Below are 22,190 nucleotides of genomic sequence, written 5' to 3' on the forward strand. Positions count from 1 at the left end.
GCCTCTTGTTTTGCTCTAAGCTGTCACAGTAGTCACCAGAAAAACAGATTTGGCTGTTGCTGAGCCCGTGTCTTTTTCCAGCTGTCCAGGAAATTGATTTGCTAAAGTGAATCATGTCCAGACTCTAGAGGCTAACCCCCCCACCCCCCAAGAATTAAGGCAGTTCTGAAAGCGAAAGGGATCCCCCCCACACCATTACACCCCCACCACCACCAGCCTGCCCAGTGGTAACAAGGCATGACAGATCCATGTTCTCATTCTGTTTACTCCAAATTCTGCAGGCATGGTCCCCATACAGCAGCAACAGCAGCAACAGCAACAACAGCAGGGCTTCCCTATGGTTCCGGTCATGCAGCCAAACATGCAGGGCATGATGGGAATGAACTTTGGGGGGCAGATGCCCCCAGGAGCCATGGCTATGCAGGTGAGCTTGTGTATCTGTATTGTACCTGTGTTTGTTTATTTTCTAAGGTGACATTGTCCTTCTAATATGTTCCCTTAGAGATTTTTCATCATTTTTAACAAACTTGCTGTGAATGTACACTCACCTAAAGGATTATTAGGAACACCATACTAATACCGTGTTTGACCCTATCCTATCAATATGGGCCAACATTTCTAAAGAATGCTTCCAGCACTTTGTTGAATCAATGACACAAAGAATTAAGGCAGTTCTGAAAGCGAAAGGGATCCCCCCCACACCATTACACCCCCACCACCACCAGCCTGCCCAGTGGTAACAAGGCATGACAGATCCATGTTCTCATTCTGTTTACTCCAAATTCTGACTCTACCATCTGAATGTCTCAACAGAAATCGAGACTCATCAGTAGGGCTACAGCTATCGATTATTTTTGTAATCGATTAATCAGATAATTTTTTTGCGTTTTTAAACAACAAAAACTAGGGAAAAAAGCAACATTTTCGGAAAAAAAGCAACATTTGTATTGCCTACATTGCTTACAATATCATCTCTCAAAAATCTCATTTAAGTGCAATATTACATTGTTTTTAAAGAATCTTTTTTTTAAATGATATCAACCTCAAACTAAGGCATATATTAAACATACACAAACATTACATTAAGTTGTGCAACTTAACTTTCAGAAGTTTCAACCTGAGACTGATCTGTATATACAGTAGGCCTATATGTAAATATTAGTTATACTCAACCTATTTTCATTTATATATTTGATTATAATGTCACACTTATGCTATTAGATTGTTGATCAGCTGTTTCTCCGTAGAGAGAGAGAGAGAGAGAGAGAGAGAGAGAGAGAGAGAGATGCGCAACAATCAGCTGTAGTCAACACGTCAGCTCTTTAGATCAGATCGTGGTCACCACTACGTATTTTCATGTCTTTGATTTTGGTAGTTGTTGTGTTTTGGTGTAGTTTCATCGTTGGGTCCTCTTCGTGGAATGGATGATTAAGTTAGACTCCATGTTTTCTGTTGAGATGCTAAAGCACTGACGTCGTGCTATTATCGTGCTAAGCTAGTTTGATTTTGCAGTAGACACACTGTACAGAGTTTTAGTTTTAATTACGTTTGAACTGATTCCAAACTTTGGACACTTTCTGTCGTTTTCTCCAGCCTGTCTCTGGTCGTGTCGCAAAAGTGGATCTGTACCGTTGTACCCTTGCTATTTACGCTCTGTCATGCGTCGCCAGCAGCAGACTGAGCCGCGTCTGTGCGACAGTAATAATGCTCCGTGCGGAAACACCGTCCGTCAGCAATACAACGTTGGTAACATTGATTTAACGAAGCTTCGAGGCAAGTCATTTTGCATTGAGGATTTTTTGTAATCGAATTATTCGAGTTATTCGAGGAATCGTTTCAGCCCTACTCATCAGACCAGGCAACATTTTTACAGTCTTCAACTGGTTAGCTTGTGCAAATTGTAGCCTCATGTTCCTATTTTTAGTGGAGATGAGTGGTACCCGTGGGGTCTTCTGCTGGTGTAGCCCATCTGCCTCAAGGTTGTGCGTGTTGTGGCTTCATAAATGCTTTGCTGCATACCTCGGTTGTAACGAGTGGTTATTTGAGTCAAAGTTGATCTTCTATCAGCTGGAATCAGTCGGCCCATTCTCCTCTGACCTCTAGCATCAACAAGGCATTTTCGCCCCCCAGGACTGCAGCATACTGGATGTTTTTCCATGTTCAGACCATTCTTTGTAAACCCTAAAAGTGGCTGTGCATGAAAATCCCAGAAACTGAGAAGATTGTCAAATCCTCAGACCAGCCCGTCTGGCACCAAGAACCATGCCACACTCAAAGTTGCTTAGATCACCTTTCTTTCCCATTCTGACATTCAGTTTGGAATTAAGGAGATTGTCTAGACCTGGACCACACCCCTAAATGCATTGAAGCAGCTGCCGTGTGATTGGTTGATTAGATCATTTCATTAACGTGAAATTTAACAGGTGTTCCTAATAATCCTTTCAGGGAGTGTATAACAGGGTGGCCGTGGGTCCTTAAAAAGTATTAAATTGTCTTAAATTCAGATTGGATAAGTCTTAAATATGTTTGTGTCATGTCACCGCAAAAAGGCAGGCAATCTGTTCTGCCAGCCAGGTCGAATATTTTTACGTAACGTAACCCCATTTGTACATGGCCAATCGGCTATCCTAACCTTAACCGAGGTCAAATGCCTAACCCCAACCAATCGAGCTGCTTTGTGGGCGGGTCTTGGCGTGGCCGTAGTCAGTGGGATTTGCAATTTTGCCGCATACAGGTAACACAGCAATGGTTGATAGCCACCTGGAAACATGGGGAAATGGAAGTTAAATTACAAATTGCTTGAAAAGAACGAGTATTATTGGTTAAGGTCGGTGCCTGGGAATGTTTTATGAAGTGAACTGCGTTATGCGTCGGAAGAATTTCAAACTTGGTAAACTACGTACTACGTAAAGGCTCGCCAGCAGCCCGTAATTGCTAGTTTCTGCTACACCATTTCTACCGCTAGCAACGATGTCAACGCTACAACGCTGGACGTTAGGATGGAAAATCCACAGCCAACAATGCCAGCTGTTCCTACAGGTCTAATGACGGGATTGAAGAAGTGTTCAAAGCAATGTTTCCAGATTTGGGGCTTGTACAGTCATTTACCTGTGGAAAGGACAAGACCAGATACGTTAGGCTAAATTTGGACTGGTGCCATATATCAAAAAATAACTCATCAGCTAAGTCCAAAAATGCGGTGCGTTTGTAATTATGTTCGACAAGACATTGAACCAGACAACCAAAAGCAAACAACTGGACTTGCATGTGTGTTATTGGTTAAATGACAAGTGGTGCTCATACGTTTATGAACCCATGATAAGTTGACTAAAAAGAGGAATACACAAATCATCTTTTGGAAATTGATCTTAATTACTTAATTAAAACAGTAGGAAAAGTCCAACCTTTAAGGACACCAATTTTCTTTGTGAATAAATAATGTATTGTAAATAAATAAATGCCCTTCCTTAAAATACAGGGGGCACAAGTAAGTACACCCCTATGTTAGATTCCCATAGAGGCAGGCAGATTTTTATTTTTAAAGGCCAGTTATTTCATGGATCCAGGATACTATGCATCCTGATAAAGTTCCCTTGGCCTTTGGAATTAAAATAGCCCCCCCACATCATCACATACCCTTCACCATAACTAGAGATGGGGCACTTTCAATAAAATCATCTCTCAATGTAAATCAAACCAGCTATGAGGCTAACTGAAATAAAACCATGCCAATCTCTAGGTATGGTGAAGGGTATGTGATGATGGGGGGCTATTTTTATGAGCAGCACTGTATACTATTTATACATATTGACAGGTAAACAGCAGACTCTAATACCATTCTAAAACTCAATTTGGCTGTTTTTAATTCATTCATTTAATTTGTCTAATTAACGTGTAGTGCCCTATCCATAGTTGTTATTCACTTGACAAATCAGTAAAGCTTAACTATATGATACACAACATACAAGAGGTTAGTTAATAAATATATTTATGGCACACTTTGAAATGCTGAAGTAGATCCTGGGCAGTTGCATGGCCCATGAACTGCTCCATATAATCTTGACTGGACGTGGTCATTTAACCAATAACGCACATGCAAGTCCAGTTGTTTGCTTTTGGTTGTCTGGTTCAGTGTCTCGTTGAACATAATTACAAACGCATTGCATTCAAGTCTTAAATTTCATTTAGAAGTGGTCTTAAAAAGTCTTAATATAACTTTTTTATACCTGTAGCCACCCTGGTATAATATTGATACAGTGCAGTGTTGATTTAACTGCTTTTATTTACGTGGAGGTCTGGAATTAGAGCTTCTCTTAACCCTAATTGCTTGTTTTAAACACCAGCACATTAACAGGATTTTATTTAGCTTGGTGAGTTTTTTAACAAGACTTAAGTCCGTTTTAATATCTATGCTATGCTAATGAGATTTCTGAGCTGCTGTCTTTATGCTATTTTTTTTCTGTGTCGAACAGCGTGGGATGGCTATTGGGATGCAGACCCCTGGGATGCAGTTCTTGGGTCAGCCACAGTTTATGGGTATGAGACCTGCTGGACCCCAGTACACTGCAGACATGCAAAAACAAATGGCCGAGGAGCACCTGTAAGACTTCTTTACACTAATTTCATGATTCTTGTTTGTTTGTTGTTTCATCTACGTGTGTGCAATGTAGTCAACTGAGTAACTCCACACTAAATTTATAAATAGGTGGTGCAGCAGTAGTTCAGTCCGTGGGGACTTGGCTTGGGAACCGGAAGGTCGCTGGTTCAAGTCCCCGAACGGACCAAGTACAGTTTGGAGAGGTGCTAGTTCATCTCCTGGGCACTGCTGAGGTTCCCTTAAGCAAGGCACCGAAGCCCCAACTGCTCGGGCCTGTGTGTAATGTGTAATAACAACAGAGTGGAGGGGGAGTATGTCTTCTTTTTCTATGAGAGGCTGGCAGAGTTGTATTGTCCATGTACATCCTTGGGATGTGGTTCGGCCGTATCTTGATCTAAACTGAGATGATCCCTGAACATCAGCATGTCAGCATTGTCATTGTGAACATCTTAGCAGACTGATTTTAGGATTTAGCTTAAAGCTCTGCTGTGCCCAAGTAAAGCCTTACAGAGCTGCTTTCATATATTGTTAAGTGGTTTCACAGAACTAAAACTTTACTAAAACACTTTAAGTTCCAGCGCTGCTGCTCTTGGGTTACCCCTGATTTGATAACTTTATGGTCCCTCCTTTATGGTCTATTTTTCCCTTCCAAAAATATTATTATAGTTCCCCCTTTTTCTCTTCAGAGTGGTTTCTATCCATATATGTAATTCTGATCATTGCATCTAGATGTATTGCCTTTCTTTTAATAATTTTGTCTTTTAGAATCATGTTTTGTACTGTGGTGTCTATTTTTATTTTTGATTTATTGTCTGTTAGTATGGTACTTACATGAGCAAAATAAATTTCCCTTTGGGGACAATCCATCTATCTATCCATCCTCTAATATTCACAACTTATGAAATGCCATTTGTAAACTCTGACAAAGACAGGCTTCTTGTCTGTTTTATAATTTTTGTGATTTAGAATTTTAAGATATTAAACAGAGGCATTGATTGCTATGTTAAATGTCAATTATATTGGTGGACCATTAGGACCTACTGTTTTTTTTTCCCTCCATTTATTTATGTAATTATAAAGCTGCATACAGTTTTGTGCCCTGTATCTTACTCATGCTCAGTCAAAACCCTTTCTTCTCCAAAAGTGTTTCCCTTTTCCCGACCTATTTAAAAATATGATTTACTTGGCTCTCCGTATAATGTCTGTACTCTTCTTGTCCTTTAGAAAACGCCTGGAACAGCAGCAGAAGATGCTGGAGGAGGAGAGGAAAAAAAGACAATTTGAGGAGCAGAAACAAAAGCTGAGACTGCTCAGCAATGTCAAACCCAAGGTGAGAAAAAAATAGCAAAATAAACAGGATATGGAGCATTTTAATGGCATGTCCACTACTCATTTTTGTAACCCTCTGGGCTCTTGATCCTCTATTGTTGTGTACTCAGACAGGAGAGAAAAGCCGTGATGATGCCTTGGAGGCAATCAAAGGCAACCTGGATGGCTTCAGCAGAGATGCGAAGATGCACCCCACTCCATCATCACAGACCAAAAAGCCAGGTATCTTCACCTCAGTCCTTTTACTTGTAATCCCTGAGATTTTGTTCCTGTTGTTCCTCTCCATCAGCAGATCTGCTCTCTGTCTGAGAATAATAACTGGATTAGAGGCAGGTCAGCATGATGACTGCCCAGCTGGCAGCCAGACGAGCCAAAGTTGTGATTTTCTGTCTGAGAGTATAATATTCAACATAGATTCTTAATCATATTTCTTTTAGCACATTATTTTCCAGTCTCTCACTTCATTTGTACACCAGTCAGTATTGCCATTACCACTTTTTATTAGTATTTATTTGAATGTGTTCAATGCAGCATGTGTTTGTGAACCTCCGTGTTCACGTTCTTTTTACAGTGTCTTACCACTATAGATTTTCCTCACTTAACTTATTCCTGTGCATTTCAAAAAAATGTAGTACTGCATTTAACAAACCAAGTCTGAAGTAATACTGTAAAGCTTTTAGGTTTGTGAAACTAAGCAGAGTCTGCTAGTGGCTCCTCGTCTATGAGCCTGTAAAATTGTTTAATTTGACAAGTTTAAAAGTCATTATTATGAAATATTAGCAACTAGACAAGCTGAAACGGTCCAGTATTTTACAAGGAAAAAGCAAAGATTCGAGACAAAAGAACATACATTTACATACAAGATCAATATTTTTACTTCTTTCTTATCTCATTAATCATCTCAGTACTCCTCATATTTATCTTGTGAACCAGTGGAAGGGTCCCGATCTATAGGTCGGGTCTTCTTTAGAGTCATTATTCTGTACAAATGTTGCAGTTCTAAAAATTGAGAGTAAGTAGTTTAGCTGAATAGCATTTTTAATCTAATATTAATTAAATGCTGCATGTCAAGATTTTGGTTGGATTTGCAGTTCTACAATTTCTGGTCTTGCTCAAAATAGTCTTTCCTTCACTCTTGCAATGTACAGCCCATCATTCATTCTTCATTGTAATGTGTGTCATGTGTTGTGCCATCATCATTATTTCTTCATTTTTGCAGACTCATCGCCACCACACCTGTCTGTCACCACTCACTCCCTTACCCCAGATTTGTCCGAGGACAATGATGAGTTTAGTGACTTTCAGGGGCCTCTAGACGCCCCCGCCTCCTTCCCTCCAACCGCCTCCACCTTCGGCCTCTCCTCTCAGGCCCTCAGCCAGCCTTTGTCCTCTGCCCCCAAGACAAGTTTTTCTCAGGACGATGACGACTTTAGTGACTTTGTTCAGGGTCCTCTCAATGATTTCCCTGCCTCCAACTTTCACCTCTCCTCCCAGACCCAAGTCCAACCTTCATCCCCTTCCCTGAAGGCAGATCTGTCCTCCTCCTCCTCTTCCTCCTCCCTCCCTCAGTCCCTCCCTGCCTCTGTGTCCGTTCCCACTGTCACCCAACACTCTGCTGTCAACACCAGCACTACATTTCAAGGTAACTCCTTTTTGCTTTGTTGACACCTTCCCTCCCATCCTCATAGTTCATACTCAAATCATTTACACGTTGAGGAATGAATCCAGAGGATTTATTTTTACTTGTAGCGCTGCTTTTGTTGCTGATGCTGAATATTTTCACTGGCACGTCTGGATCTTGGGTAGGTTTTGGCCTGTGTTACAGTGTGAGAGCATGCAGCAGATGGCCTGGCCTCATTACCTAAACCTTTAAAGCTACCAGACATACAACAATTATGCAGAATCAATTAGAAACTCACCTTGCATTATCATTAGAAAGTGAGAATGTTTCTCAGTAGGTTTTAACAATATAGTTTTTTTTTTTTTTTTTAACCTTTATTTATCCAGGTGAACTGTTTGAGAACAACTTCTCATTTACAAACATGATCTGGCATAGTAGCTGAATCCATCATTGAAACTGAATCCGTTGGTGGTTTGATAGAAGACTGTCACACTCATGTGTCATCTGCCATCTAGTCCCTCGGATGAGCAGCTGCTCTGACAGCTCTGTGTCTCTAGACTATGAATGATAGGACAGAGAGATCGCCTTCTGTCCAGAGAAATGCAACAGCTAGCCCTCCATCGAGCATCATCCCCCCAATCCTCTGAGACATTTCTGACCTAGTTGTTAAGCATCTGGAATAAGCAGATTAGATAGTCTCTGGATCGCTTGCCTCTGACAGAAGAGGACAGAGGCTTTAGGAATATGCAGCTTGATGTGAAAAAGATAATGTAGAATCAAAATTGCAGGTTGCATAAAAAATTTGACATTGTTAATTGGTTCTAAAAAAATAAAAACAAAAAAACAGTGAAAATGCAGGATTAATACTAGAGTATGTGCAGGCAGGATTGTAACATAGAACGTATAGAGCAGAAAATAAATATATAAACAAAGATATAGAAACACAGGGAAATTCACTGAGCCTGTCGTAAATTTAGTCAGTTGTGCCAAACTTTGCAGCACCGCATTTTTTCCAGTTAGTTGGGTATTTGCTAAGACTACTATGAGCCCAGCTGCAGTTCATTTGATTTTCATAAAGTAACGCTAAATAGGATCTGGTGCCAGGCCGTTTTTAAAGCTAGTACGCATGTCTGGACTGCAGTGCACTGCACACAGAGCACTGGAAAAAGTTTTTCCCTGCTGCTGGACTGATGGATGGTTGTCATTTGTAGTGGTTGAAGAGAACTGCAAGCATGTATTCATACAACAAGAGTAAGGCTGTATGTGAGGAAATGTTTGTTAAATAGCCATTGATATTATAGATATTGCCAGCTCAACAAAAAGATCAGTGACTGAATGAGTTGTAAAAAAAATTGTTGTGGTAAAGATTTTTGTTAAAACTTTAAAACCCATTTGACGATTATTTCTGTAAACAGATAAAATAATAATTTTAGAGATTACTTAGTAGGTATAACTTGCTGCTTTAATGATATTGCACTGGACTGGACGTGCTTAAAGTCAGGAAAATCAAGAAATCGGTTTCCCCCAGATTTTACACCTGCATTTCATTTCCCAGATCTTACATTTTAGATGCAATTTCCTTTGCTGCAGTGATACATTGAGTCCCATATTTTGTGCCGCTGAATAGTAACGTGTTTAAAAACATATTACATGAGACCAAATCTCTCCCATTTTACCTCAGTCTGGTTCTTTTAATAAATAGGTAAAACTGAAATTGACTGTTGAGTGTGACTGTCAATTTGGCTTTAGAGAAAAAGGGAAACTTTAACTTCTATGTATAGCCAGTGTGTGTTATCAAGAAACCTGTTCCTCATTCACCCCTCTAGGCCCGTCCCTGGAAGAGAAGCTATTCTCGTCATGCGATCTTACTGCTGATACGATGGCACAGGTTAGCTTTAAATCCAAGCAGAGTTTGGCTGCAATGGGCCCTAGAACCAAAGTTTCAGCCCAGTTTCACTCCAGCACTAAAGCAAGGAACTGGGCTGCTGCCCCTGAGGACTTGAATTCTGTCTTCGTCGCAGAAAAGCTACCTGAGGTCCCGGTGTCAGCACCTAGCGTCCCCCCATCAGCTGCTGACTCGTCTCCTCAAACCAGTAGTGACAGTGGTGAGAGAAGTGCCTGTTTATTTGACTCAATAGCTGCTTTTCTCTCCCTTGCTATGCTGCACACAATCAAGGCAGTAGTTGTCTTCCTGTCCTGTAGAAATATTTTCACTCTTTCTAACTCTGACAAATAAATTGTGCCCCACAGCTTAATCTAGTCTATCTCTTTGAGTCTTAATTGGTTTATACCAGATTCTGGACTGGTCCTCATACTATTGTAGCCTATGTATGTGTAATATATGTGTAATATAAAATCCTGCTGAGATTGTCTTCACCTCTGAGATAATTATGGAATGGTGGTGCCTTTGAGGTATCCTTCCCAGTGTCTTTACATCTTCTCCTAAGCCAAGTCTCTTCTCTTATTTCTGCCTGCTTTATACCCCTGTCACTAGAGGCCAAATCTCGTTGGAGAGGCCTTCTCATGTTGACGCTCTCTGCACACGCATTGTGGAAATGGACTGTGTCTGTTGAGATCCTGAGATGTCAATAAGCTGCTGTTTCTTCCTTCGCTGTGTAACACCCTCACAGAGAACGACCTCTGGTGCATGCTGACTGCTTTGGTTTAACAGGGATGCGCATGGATTGGCAGGTGCCAGTGGGGCCCAAACATAATCAGAGGCTGATTGTGCATGCCACTTGGCTACTGCTTTGTGCTGTTATTTGTTTGTCTGTGTCTGTGTCCGTGTCCTCTGTGTCATCAAGGGAAATATAGAGGCTCATCATGGAGACCGGGGAGATTTGTAAAAATATTCATTTAACTGTCCATTATTGATGAGTATTATGTGCTAAGTGGCTGCCTGAGTGCCCTGCAGACTCAAAAATATGCCTTGTTAAGGACTGACTTTCTTTTTTAAATGTTTGTTAAATTAGAGTTTTAGTTATTTTTCCTACGAGCAGTCTCCTCTCTCCTGCCCCCTTCCTCATTCAAGCTTGAAATGGCTCACAGACTGATTTATAGATGTCTGACATGGCAGGACGCTTGTGATTTAGTGCAGGAGAGCATTACATCTGCACTAAGCCTTCCAGCCTGTATAAAGGCAGGGCTCATCTGCCAAGGGGCTGGGCAATAACGTGTGTGTGTGTGTGTGTGTGTGTGTGTGTGTGTGTGTGTGTGTGTGTGTGTGTGTGTGTGTGTGTGTGTGTGTGTGTGTGTGTGTGTGTGTGTGTGTGTGTGTGTGTGTGTGTGTGTGTGTGTGTGTGTGTGTGTGTGTGTGTGTGTGTGTGTGTGTGTGTGTGTGTGTGTGTGTGTGTGCAGGTGTTGCCGTGTACCCTCAACAAGAGCACATTCAGCCCATGCTGCCAGCCTGGGTTTACAATGACAGCCACATCCCAGGTAAACATTTATACATGAATATAGCTGGTATAATGTGTTAGAAATGTGTTTTGTAGGGCTGGGCAGTGATTACAAGTTTTAAACGCATGATTTCCCTGATTAATCGCATTGTTATACGCAAAATCCAATAATGAATTCAAAAGCGCAATTTTATTTTAAATGTTCTGCCATTTGAACTAAAGAAATATAAACAATGTAATCAAAGCAAAATTAAAGCTTAGTGCCACTGTTATCCTGTTTGTTATATATACATGTGTGTGTGTGTGTGTATATATATATATATATATATATATATATATAAACTGCCCACAAAATCCTGAGCCACAATCATAGCAAAAGTTGTCGCTTTTGTGGTCCTCTCCTTTTCATACAACTGGTGTATTCTTCTTGTGATGGTGCGTCTTGAGGGAATCTCATACCTGCCGCCATTTGTTGCGATTCTCAGAATGTTTCTCAGACCGACGTCCTCCACAACACTAATGGGCCTGCAGTCTGTAGCTATCCACTTTGCTATGGCATCTGTTAGCTTCTGTTGCCTTTGTTTATCTATACTTCTCCCACACGCTGCATCTAACGTAGTCTGCCGACGTGCCACTGTTTGTTTCGTTGAATGATTTGCTGGTATCAACTGTGTGTATTGCACTTACGTGATATTTCAGACTGGAAGTACTCCAGTAATAAGAAAATTCAACTTTGCAGTGGTTACAAATAACTTTGGTTCTGTTGACTGTGCCGTCTGGTAGAACTTTAAAATGAAAATGACCATGTAAAAGTTCCGTACCGTACCAGACTTTTTTTTACAAAATAAAAGCCTGTGAGCAACAGACTTTTACAATAATAAAATAAATAATAAAAACTGCGTTAATGTGCGATAAAATAATTGTCGCCGTTAATTAATTAATGAGTTAACTGATAACGCGATAACTTTCCCAGCCCTAGTGTTTTGTAAAAATAAATTAAACTCTAAATCTCCAGTTTAATTGAGAATTTTGTTGTTAACCTGTCCATTTCAAGCATTTCTTTCTCTGTTTTTTTATTTCTTTAGAAATGTTCAAGAAGGTTCTTGAATTCACCATGACTCCGGCAGGGATAGACACAGCCAAGCTCTGCCATATACTAATGTCATCAGGTCTTCCCAGGGAAGCACTGGGGCAAATCTGGGCTTCAGCCAACCGCACAACACCTGGCATGCTGACCAAGGAGGAGCTCTACACTGTACTTGCACTAATTGGTGTGGCACAGGTAAACATTGGAGTCAAGACAAATTATCCCCTTAGAACGACTTCACTAATCATCCCTAATGGCTTCCACAAAGCCTCGCCATAAAATCCACAATGAAACTAGACAGGTTAGCTAGAAATGGGGAGAAGGAAGCAGTGCTGTGAATCAGCCCAGGGCTTGTGAAGCATTGTAAGCCAAATATATGGCTGAGAGTTGGCAGGAGGTTTCTTATCATCCTTAGCCCGGGCCCGTCACCACCACCCCTGGGAGGATGCAAATCTGCAGGCAGCTCACGAAACACTGCATGCCACCGCTTCCATGCGAGGAATAATAAGACACCTTTGGCAATGTAAATCTTCAAGAGCTTTAAAACACAAGCACAACAAGTTGCATTGTCTTGTGATGGGAAAAGTTTTAGTTTGCTAGTGACATCTGTTTAAAAGGAACTTGACTGTATTGAATAATTTATATGCATATTAAAATCTTCCTATTTTTGTGAATACACCATGGCATCAAATTAAATAGGTTCATAGTGAATATGGAGGTGTTGCTGGCTTAGTGGCATTCGCTAACAGGCAAAATTGAAAGTGATTTTGCTTTCTTAGAGAGGCAGTTATTTTTTACACTGTTACAGTATGTGTTCCGTGAGAAGTTTTTGATCAATGATGGATGTTTTTTGTTTGTATTTCCATTTTATAAGAATGGTCTTCTTGGCGATAGCTAGGCCAACTAGTATGTTTTTTTTGTTGTTGTAAGTTTAACTGAGGATAAATCACTCTTATGCACAATAAGGGGACATGGAGGGGAGGGGAGGAATGCTGCAACCCAAGATTGAGGACATCTTCTGTGTTACCTTAAACCAAAAGTGCTGTAGTTATGGACAGAGCCATAAAGAGTGGAGGTAGTCGTCTGTGGTGCCCAGGGTGCAAATGTGAACATTAATCTGTTGGAGAGGTCCATTTGTTGCATTTTTGTATTGAGTGGTGTGTGTTCTGTGGAGAATTGTATACTGGATTAGATGTAGATTTGTGCCGTTTTAAATTTCAGATGTATTTTGCAGACCTGTGTCCAGAGGTTGGTGTCAGACTCTTTCCCATTTAGCACTCATCTGTATAGGAAATTAATTGATATAAGTAAGAAAATGTGTTGGTAGTTGTAGAAAATGTCATGCTCTCTTCTACTATTCAGGGCAGCTGGAGTGGATTATTCATTATATTGATTTAGTTTCTTAATAACTGCTTTTAATTGTAAGTACTGAGGACATTTCCCCCTCTGACCCTATACCTCTGGATCAGGTTATTATAATTAGATGAAGTTTTCTTGAAATAGGTAGTTTAAAACTGTTTGAAATCATTGAGATTTGTGTTATAGTGGGGTGAAATTGAGATGAGATAACTGTGACAGTTTGGGTGACATGTTAATGCCCAAATATATGATTTTAGCAAAGGTGAACAAATAGTATGTGGCTGCAGGATTCCGTGAATCTTCGGAGATGGGAAGTATGGTTGGTTTGATCCCATTTATGGTGTGTTGTGAGAAGTTGTTTATGAGATTGATTAACATCCTACAGGGAGTTTTGTGGATCTTGAAAGTAAAGTAAGATATCATCTACATATAAATACATTTTATTTTGTTTCCAGGGGGAATGAGTTTTGTTGTGACATGGGTGTATTATATAGTGTTTTTATCCAGTGAATTAACAACTCTCCAACACCAAAGCCACAGTTCTTTATATCTAGTACTTTATCAAATGCTTTCTTTGCGTCTAGTGAACTTTATTTGTCTTTGTTTTGTAACGTGTTGAGATGTTTCAAGTTAAGTCTTCTGAAGTTGTTAGTGGTGTGTCGTCACTTGATTAAACTGGTTTGGTCACTGTGGATTAAAGATAGAATTCAAAAGGGAACTCATCTGGTCCAGGTGCTTTATTGTTTGGCATTTGTGTAAGAGTTGAGAGAGTGATAATGTCATTATTGTTGGGGCCATATATCTTTGCAATTCTAAACGGCATGTTTTATGATGTATCTTTCCTGTAGGTCCAGTATTTAGCTATTTAGAATCAATTTTCTTTTGATGAGTTCTTAATGTTTTTAGTGTTCCAGTTTTGCAGTGATTGATCGGGGGCTTTCATTGATGTGGTCCCCGAGTCTGTGATTGCAATGGAAGAATATTTTGTATCTGAGGGAATGTTGAAATGAAAAAAAGCACGAAGGTTTTGAGTAGAGATTCTGGGTCATCAGCAGGGGTTAAAGTGGGCCCAAACAATCCGGAACGGCGTTCCTGCACCTTCGATTAATAAGTAAATGAATTTAATTGGCAGTTTCATACATCAGTGTGTCCCATTCGTTTAAAATGGCGGAAAATATCCGTTCCAGTGTTTCTCCTGTTCATTCTCAGCAGCGCACCGCTGTGAGTCCGTGCACAGCGCAACTGTCTGTGGTTAGATCACATGTCTGTAGAAATAGCAGGATGGTCACATACTATCTGGTTAAGTAAGTTGAACAGGTGAAGATCACATTGTCTGTAGCCCACCGGTTACAAACGGGCTCGGTAGTGAACGAGGGAACGTGCTAAAGATCCGGTGTTGCCAATTGAGCTTTATAGCACAGATCAATAAGATTAAGCATTCATTTTTGGTCTTGGTCTTTTAATTAGGATATGTTGACAATAAGAAAAACATAAAATATCATGAGTCCTTTTAATCCTTTTTGCCTTGTTTCAGAGTGGCCTCCCAGCAATGAATGTGGAAATCCTCAATCAGTTCCCTTCTCCACCAGTGCCCAACCTGCCGGCCCTGGCAATGGCCATGGCCCCAGTCATGCACCAGCAGCCCATGATGACCAAGCCCCCGGTTTCAATGGCCATGCCCACAGCAGCACCACCAGTCATGGCCATGACACCCGCGACTCAAGCTCCCACAAACACTAACTTCATCGCCAGTTTCCCTCCTGCACAGGTAACACTACCATGCCTTTAGTTCTGCATTATCCTTTAGTTGATCATAATTCGCATCCGACTCACTCAAATGTTTTCGACTTAGGGGAGCAAAGCCGATGACGATGACTTCCAGGACTTCCAGGAGGCTCCAAAGGCAGGAGCAGGAGACCAGGCTTTCACTGAGTTTCAGGGGGAGTCAGGTGGAAGTTTCCCCGCCACCATTGCACCTCAGCACCAAAACAGGTAATGGCTGTGAGTGCAGTGGTGACACTGAGTAGGCCTAAATTATTAATTGTTTTTCAATTTAGATATTGCAAAATGCAATATTAATTATAGCTTACATAATTAGTAATGCTTTAAAAAGCTCAAAGTTGTAGTTGGGGATTTTCACTGTATGATATGAACCTAATGCTGAGTTTACATTACAAGAAATGTATATTTTCAGTGTTCCTCATTATGTCTGTCTTCTTTTGCACTCTACCTAGTTGAAAAAATGTAAATGTTTGCAGTGATGACGGTCTAATATTATATAGCCCTCGTTGGTTGATTATAACTGAGCTATTCTCCATAATTTTTGTGTCTTGCATCTCTATCTTAGAGTCCATACAATCAAGCACACTGTCTTAATACCTCGTAATAACCTCTCTAGAATAACAATGAGTTTGGGTCATCTCTTAATTAATTCATTTCAGTGGACAATAGATAAGCTATTTTTTTTTTTAAATTACTCTCCAAGCCCATGTGGAGAGACCGTCCCGTTCATGGAGAGGAAGCTAAAAAGGCAATTATCCATTGAAGGACATAGAAAAAACTAAAATAAAGTATCTCACATCTAAGTGGCATAGGCGTTTTATAATTTCCCCTATCTCTCCATGAAAACGTACACTCTTGACTGTTTCAGCAATGTAAAAAGAATTCCCTACAGTCTGAGAAGTGCTGTCTAATTAAATCGGAAGCTGAAAAGCTCATTTTGGTTTGCTAGCTTGAACTGGCAGGCGTAACTTTCTGTCAGATGTGTTGCAGAGAAAGGGCTTTGAGGACATTTATATTCACTGGAAAGTGAGCTTAATGAATTTGCTTAATGCTTGATTCTGTCATCAGATCAGCTACTTTTTCAATGTAAAGTAAGATTTCTTTTTAAGATGTTCAGCTTGGTTTTTTGTATCTCACAGTGGCATCGGAATGCAAAACGAATGGTCATCATTTAATTTGTTTGTGATACACATATACTGATACAACATTTACTGTGTATGTATGTAAATGTGTGTGAATGATTATCTGATGAGCAGGTGGCACCTTGTACGGCAGCCTCGGCCACAGTGTATGAATGTGTGTGAATGGTGAATGGTTCCTGTACCATGTAAAAGCGCTTTGAGTAGTCATTCAGACTAGAAAAGCGCTTTATAAGAACAGTCTATTTACATTTACTTAAAGTGCTCATATTATGCTTTTTGGCTTTTTCCCTTTCCTTTATGGTGTTATATATCTTTTTGTGCATGTTATAGGTTTACAAAGTGAAAAAGCCCAAAGTCCCCCCCAAAGGGACTTACCATCTCCAACCGAAAACACTGCTCACAAACTGCTCCAAACAGCTCTATTGTAGTCCAGCCTTTACTTCAGAGACAAACGTGGTCACTTTGGAACACACGTTATAATGCTCGCCTAGCTGCTAGCATGGCACTCCTTCATGCTCTGCAACTGACAAGCTAGCAGTACTTACTGAGCATGTGTGACTCCCAACAAAGATGGAACAGAAGTGAGATGTCTCACTCTGTAGCTAAAACAGAGAGCTCAACACACAGGGTGAAAAGAGGAGCTGCAGCAATGTGCAGTACAACAAATATATGGTGTTTTTTGAAAATTAAATCACACTAACCTATTCTGGTACAACCTCTAAATACAGTTATGTGCGTAGTGTGTAGGGAATCGGCAGCATAATGGCAAACATTGACAGACTGATAATTGGACATCAGTTAAAACTAACTGTATACGACGATAGACAAATATTGATATGACCCACCTTTTAGCACTCTTTTTATGTGTGAATTTGTCTTTGCTCAGTATTTGCGTGAATAAAGCAAAGTTATAGATAGAAGTACCCTAATCTTCTGTTAGCATCACCGTCACCATAATAAGTACCACCAAGAATTAGACTGGGGCAGCTCGGGCTCAGTGGTAGAGCAGTCGCCTGCCAATCGGAAGGTTGGTGGTTCGATCCCTGGCCCTGCAGTCCCATGTTAAAGTGTCCTTGGGCAAGACACTGAACCCCGAGTTGCCCCCGATGCTGCGCATTGGAGTGTAAATGTGTGTGAATGTTTATCTGATGAGCAGGTGGCCCCTTGTATGGCAGCCTCGGCCACAGCGTGTGAATGGTTCCTGTACTATTTTAAAGCGCTTTGAGTAGTCGTTAAGACTAGAAAAGCGCTTTATAAAAACAGTCCATTTACATTTACTGGGTAAAGCCCGATCTGCCAGTGATTTGATTCCTGATATCCTGCTTCTGCGGGGACCAATAACAAACTGGCTTATCCACCTAGCACGCTATTGGCGGGTTTAACACGATGACGATAGAGAAGCGATGGCAGTTTTTTGTTTACATTCAACATGGCGGCCACTGAAGCGCAGCAACCCGTTGATGCCGCTGTCGCTGAGCTTGGTCTGGTGATAGCCAGACTAACCAAGAATGAGAAAGCTTTAACAAACATTCACCAAACTTTTTGAGACCAGGACAAATGTTCTATCAGCTTATGAGGATTAGACTCTACTATTGAACCTCACTCTTCCTGATGTCTGACTACATGGATTGTGTCCCTGCAGTGTGCCTGCCATGCTGACTCCAGTGTCTGGTTCCTCGTCTGCCTCCGTTACGTCCTCTGATAAGTACGCTGTCTTCAAGCAGCTGTCTGTGGATCAGCCTGTAGAGCCTCCACCCCCTGCCTCAGGTACCTTCAATACCTCATATGGGGTGTTAGGAACATTGTGTACTCTCCATGAAATGTAAACCCTGGGACGAAAAGTAGGTTAGAGAGGGATACAGATATGATCTTCAGATGTTTACGCCACCTTAGCAACACAGATGTCTCATCTCTCATATGAGTTTAATGGAAACTTCTTATGAACTCAGTGGCATGAAGGCAACATCTGCCTACCTGTGTTGTATTTTCTGTTCATACTTTACCCATACTTTTAGACAATCTGCCTTTTCATTTAAAGTCACTACACAGTGGAATGCAATAACAGATGACATAAAGAGCTACAGTTCCATTAAGAGCTTTAAATCTCAACTGATTTTTTTTTCTGAAGACCACTCAAATCTGTAACCACTGACACTGATGTGGTGCTGACAAAATGTGTTTTGGGTGTATTTGTGTGCTGTGTGTGTAGGGGATGGGGGTGGGGGGGTGTTATTTGTATGTTTTTTATTGTGCCCTGCCAGGGGACTGCAGATGTAAATTACCCTGTGGCTACCTCTGGTACAATGCATCAAATGGTAACATTGATGTTTAAAATTGTACATGGTCCCTAATAAATAAATAAATAAATAAATAAATAAATAAAATAAATTCTTCTTTTTTTGTTGTGATCCAGATACTGGAGACAAATACAGTGTGTTCAGACAGCTTGAGCAACCTGCTGACAAGAAACCAGTCGGTAAGAAACTTAGCTACCCTTTCTTACACATTCAAGTGTCTTTCTGTCTCTTAAAAACATACATAACCCAAATCTCTTGTTTTTTTAAAATACATTTCACGGTATTCCTGAGACAAATGCCTTTGGCTCTTTCCAGTTGACAAAGTGGGGCTCTGAGATGGTCCCTAGTGTGAGATTCCCTCTAATTAAACATTGTATTATAACTTGGGTAAAGTTGTCAGGTCACTACAAAGCTATACTTAAATGCCATTTTTTTACACTGTATCTTGTTTTGCAAGCCTGCAGTGTTGATACCAGTGTATTTCCCGTCCCTGTTTCATTAGAACAGTTTCCGATGGGGACAGCTCTTACAACACCAGTAAGTCATGCTTTGCGGTGACCTTTCCTTGGCATTGTCAGGCTCCATCTCCTTAATGAGCCCATTAGTTATCTCTTTTCCACCATACACCAGCAGTGTGAACAGATTCTCTGTTTCTGTCCATGCATATATTATACCGCAGTGGATTAACAACTGCTGAAACTCAAGAACGCATTCTGTCTTATTTCTTTGTGGTGATAACCAGTGGCTTGTTTCAAAAGATTTGAGACAATAAGATTCTGTTCCAAAAATGTTTCTGCTGCTCTTTTTTATAGCATATATGGAGTTTTGTCATTGCAAAAAACACCCATCTTAACTGGTAATTTCAGTTTCTATTGAATTTTAATTTCATATACTGTAATGTATACTACTAAAGATTCTTGCAACATATCTAAAAAGAATCAATTGTTCTTATTCAACATGAGCAAACTAAAATAAAAACTTAAATTTTATTGAATATTGGCTCACATTGTACTTAGGTATACTAAATATTCTGACACATTTAGCTAATCTTTACCCTTGAGTAGTAATACTTTATTGTACAGACAAATCTGTCTTCTTTAAACCATTTTGACATTTCAGGAAATTATGTTTCCTGTTGCCTCAGGACTGTTCCGAAAAAAATTCTTAGAGTTAAAAAAAATTGTTTACAGTTACATTATTCACAAGGACACACAAAGCTAGCCACATGTAACTAGTGGAAATTTAATATGCATTTGATCCAAAAATGCTGTAATAGCACGTCTGTAAGTGGACCTCTATTACTTCACTGGGAGACATTTTAACTTGGAAAGTTGAGAGATTTTTAGAAATAAGGAGATAGAACAACTTGTTAAGATGGATTTTTTTTTTTGCAGAATTGCTTTATCATGTTCTGTTTCAGTGTGAAAAGTTCATTGCATGGTAGTGCAGATCTATGTGTCTTTAGAAGACGTAGCTTTTTTGTGCAGTGATGTGTGCTGTTGGTTGGACACTGCAGCCCACTGTTCCTCAGAAGACTGGAAGTTACCATTAACATTCACAACGTGACAAAGCCATAACTTACCCATCCACTTTCTTTCTTGTAGGATTGTGAAATGACAGAATCATGGCTGGTGCCGCTGTCAGTTTCCCATTAGGTCTCTCAGCCATGATAAATACTTTTGAATGATAATGTTAAGTTGTTAAGTTGTTCTCTTTGGTTCGCAGGGGAAGGATTTGCAGATTTCAAGTCTGTCAGCGCTGATGATGGCTTCGCAGACTTTAAAACCGCCGACAGCATCTCTCCATTAGACCCTTCAGACCAGGCCAAGATCTTCCAACCTGCCTTCCCTTCTGCTTTCCCAACCTCTCAGTCTCTACAACAACTACCACAGCAGCAGCAACAGCCAACAGTGTCCCTTTCTCAGCCCAAAAATCCTCTCAACATGGCCGACCTGGACCTTTTCTCTTCTATAGATCCCCCTGTTCCTCCCCCTACTGATACAAAACCTAGCACATTCCCCTCAGTGTCTGTCCCCCCCTCTCTAGTGCTTCTACCATGTGGAGCCAAACCACCCGGCGGAGGTGCAGATGATTTTGGTGATTTTGCCCTCTTTGGCTCATCCACTGATGCTGTTCAAGCTTCAGCAGCAGGAGGTGTGGCAGCGACTCAGGATGACTTTGCAGACTTCATGGCGTTTGGCAGTTCTGGTGGGGAGCATAAAGGCGAGAGCAGCAGTGTGGGGGTCCAAGGAGAGACCTCCACTCAGCAGCGGCCTCAGCAGAGCTCAGACAAGTATGACGTATTCAAACAGCTGTCCCTGGAGGGTGGCTTGGCCTACAATGATACTAAGGAGAGTGGCGGTGGCTCTTTCTCTTCTCTCAAGAGTGACACTGATGACTTTGCCGACTTTCAGTCCTCTAAGTTCTGCACAGCACTCGGGGCTTCGGAAAAGACTCTGGTGGACAAGGTGACCGCTTTCAAACAGGCCAAAGAGGACTCTGCCTCTGTCAAGTCCCTCGACCTCCCGTCCATCGGGGGGAGCAGCGTAGGAAAAGACGACTCCGAGGACGCACTATCAGTGCAGCTTGACATGAAGCTCTCGGACATGGGTGGAGACCTGAAACATGTGATGTCGGACAGCTCTCTGGATTTGCCGGGTCTCTCGGCCCACCAGCCCCCCGCTACAGGTGAGGAACTAGTGCGATTGCTCTGGTGAGGCCCGTCCAGTCACACAGTATAAATTTCCAGGCCAGCAGTGGCCTCTCCTCCTCAGTGCCCACTTGTGACCACCAAACAGGGGGTCAAAGGGCAACTAACGAGGTCCTAATTGAATTGAATATGCTCAAAGACAGAAGTAACACTACATGATTACCATATCAGATTAGATGCATCATAGCTTTGATTCTACATTTCATAATTTTTTCATGTTATTTATTTATTTATGTATTTATTTGAATCCTTAGTTCCTTCCTCCCTTCTCTTTTTTTTTCCATAGCCCCCCACCCTCCGGCCTCCCTCCATGCACATATTATTATTGTAATGACAGAAAGGTCCTGGCCCACATCTCTTATTTAGTTACAAATGATGAGTGCCTGGTTTTGATGTGTTGGCAGTCCTAGTTCATAGACGAGATCCCGGGCTGCTGTCTGGGTGACTCGATAAGCTCTGTGTTTGTTGTGTCCACGCGGCAGCGGCAGACATCGCTCTTCCCTTCAGTGTACCTTTTGTCTCTACAGGCCAAACTCTGCTTGTGTGTTGTTGACGTGTCATGCAACGCAAACCGAGAGGTTGAATTGAATACGAGTACAGGAGGTTGTTACGGAGATGATCCTCTTCTTTATTATAATCACAGGTTTCACACAATAGGCTGCAGTTTACCAAAGGCATTATCTGTAAGCCATCATTCACCTTTTTAACTGTTGACATTTGGTTTGTGCTGAGTTCATTTTGATTAGTTGAAAATGAATCGTTTCTGTGCATAGGAAACAGGAAACAAGCTATTTTGAAATAGAGCAACAGTGAATTGTGTCACTCACAAAAGCAGCTGAGATGTTAGGTGCATCGTAGCTGGATGCACAAT

At 41.0% G+C, this 22,190-nt stretch overlaps 1 protein-coding gene across 5 annotated transcripts in view; it reads left to right on the forward strand.

The window, feature by feature from the left end:
* The window catches only part of synrg (synergin, gamma), a 68,717-nt gene that overhangs the window by 30,367 nt on the left and 16,160 nt on the right, over nt 1-22,190 (forward strand). For 2 of the 5 annotated variants that reach the window (XM_028571856.1, XM_028571864.1), the window contains exons 3-15: nt 282-424; nt 4,473-4,600; nt 5,822-5,927; nt 6,037-6,148; nt 7,146-7,568; nt 9,374-9,652; nt 10,905-10,982; nt 12,028-12,224; nt 14,923-15,156; nt 15,241-15,380; nt 17,955-18,079; nt 18,726-18,788; nt 20,335-21,297. In XM_028571856.1, coding sequence (XP_028427657.1) covers nt 282-424; nt 4,473-4,600; nt 5,822-5,927; nt 6,037-6,148; nt 7,146-7,568; nt 9,374-9,652; nt 10,905-10,982; nt 12,028-12,224; nt 14,923-15,156; nt 15,241-15,380; nt 17,955-18,079; nt 18,726-18,788; nt 20,335-21,297 — 2,991 coding nt within the window. The remainder of the gene's footprint in view (nt 1-281; nt 425-4,472; nt 4,601-5,821; nt 5,928-6,036; nt 6,149-7,145; nt 7,569-9,373; nt 9,653-10,904; nt 10,983-12,027; nt 12,225-14,922; nt 15,157-15,240; nt 15,381-17,954; nt 18,080-18,725; nt 18,789-20,334; nt 21,298-22,190) is intronic. The other 3 variants (XM_028571877.1, XM_028571886.1, XM_028571869.1) reach the window with 2 other exon arrangements.

The sequence above is a fragment of the Perca flavescens genome, chromosome 3, assembly GCF_004354835.1.
Source record: "Perca flavescens isolate YP-PL-M2 chromosome 3, PFLA_1.0, whole genome shotgun sequence".
Lineage (NCBI taxonomy): Eukaryota > Metazoa > Chordata > Actinopteri > Perciformes > Percidae > Perca > Perca flavescens.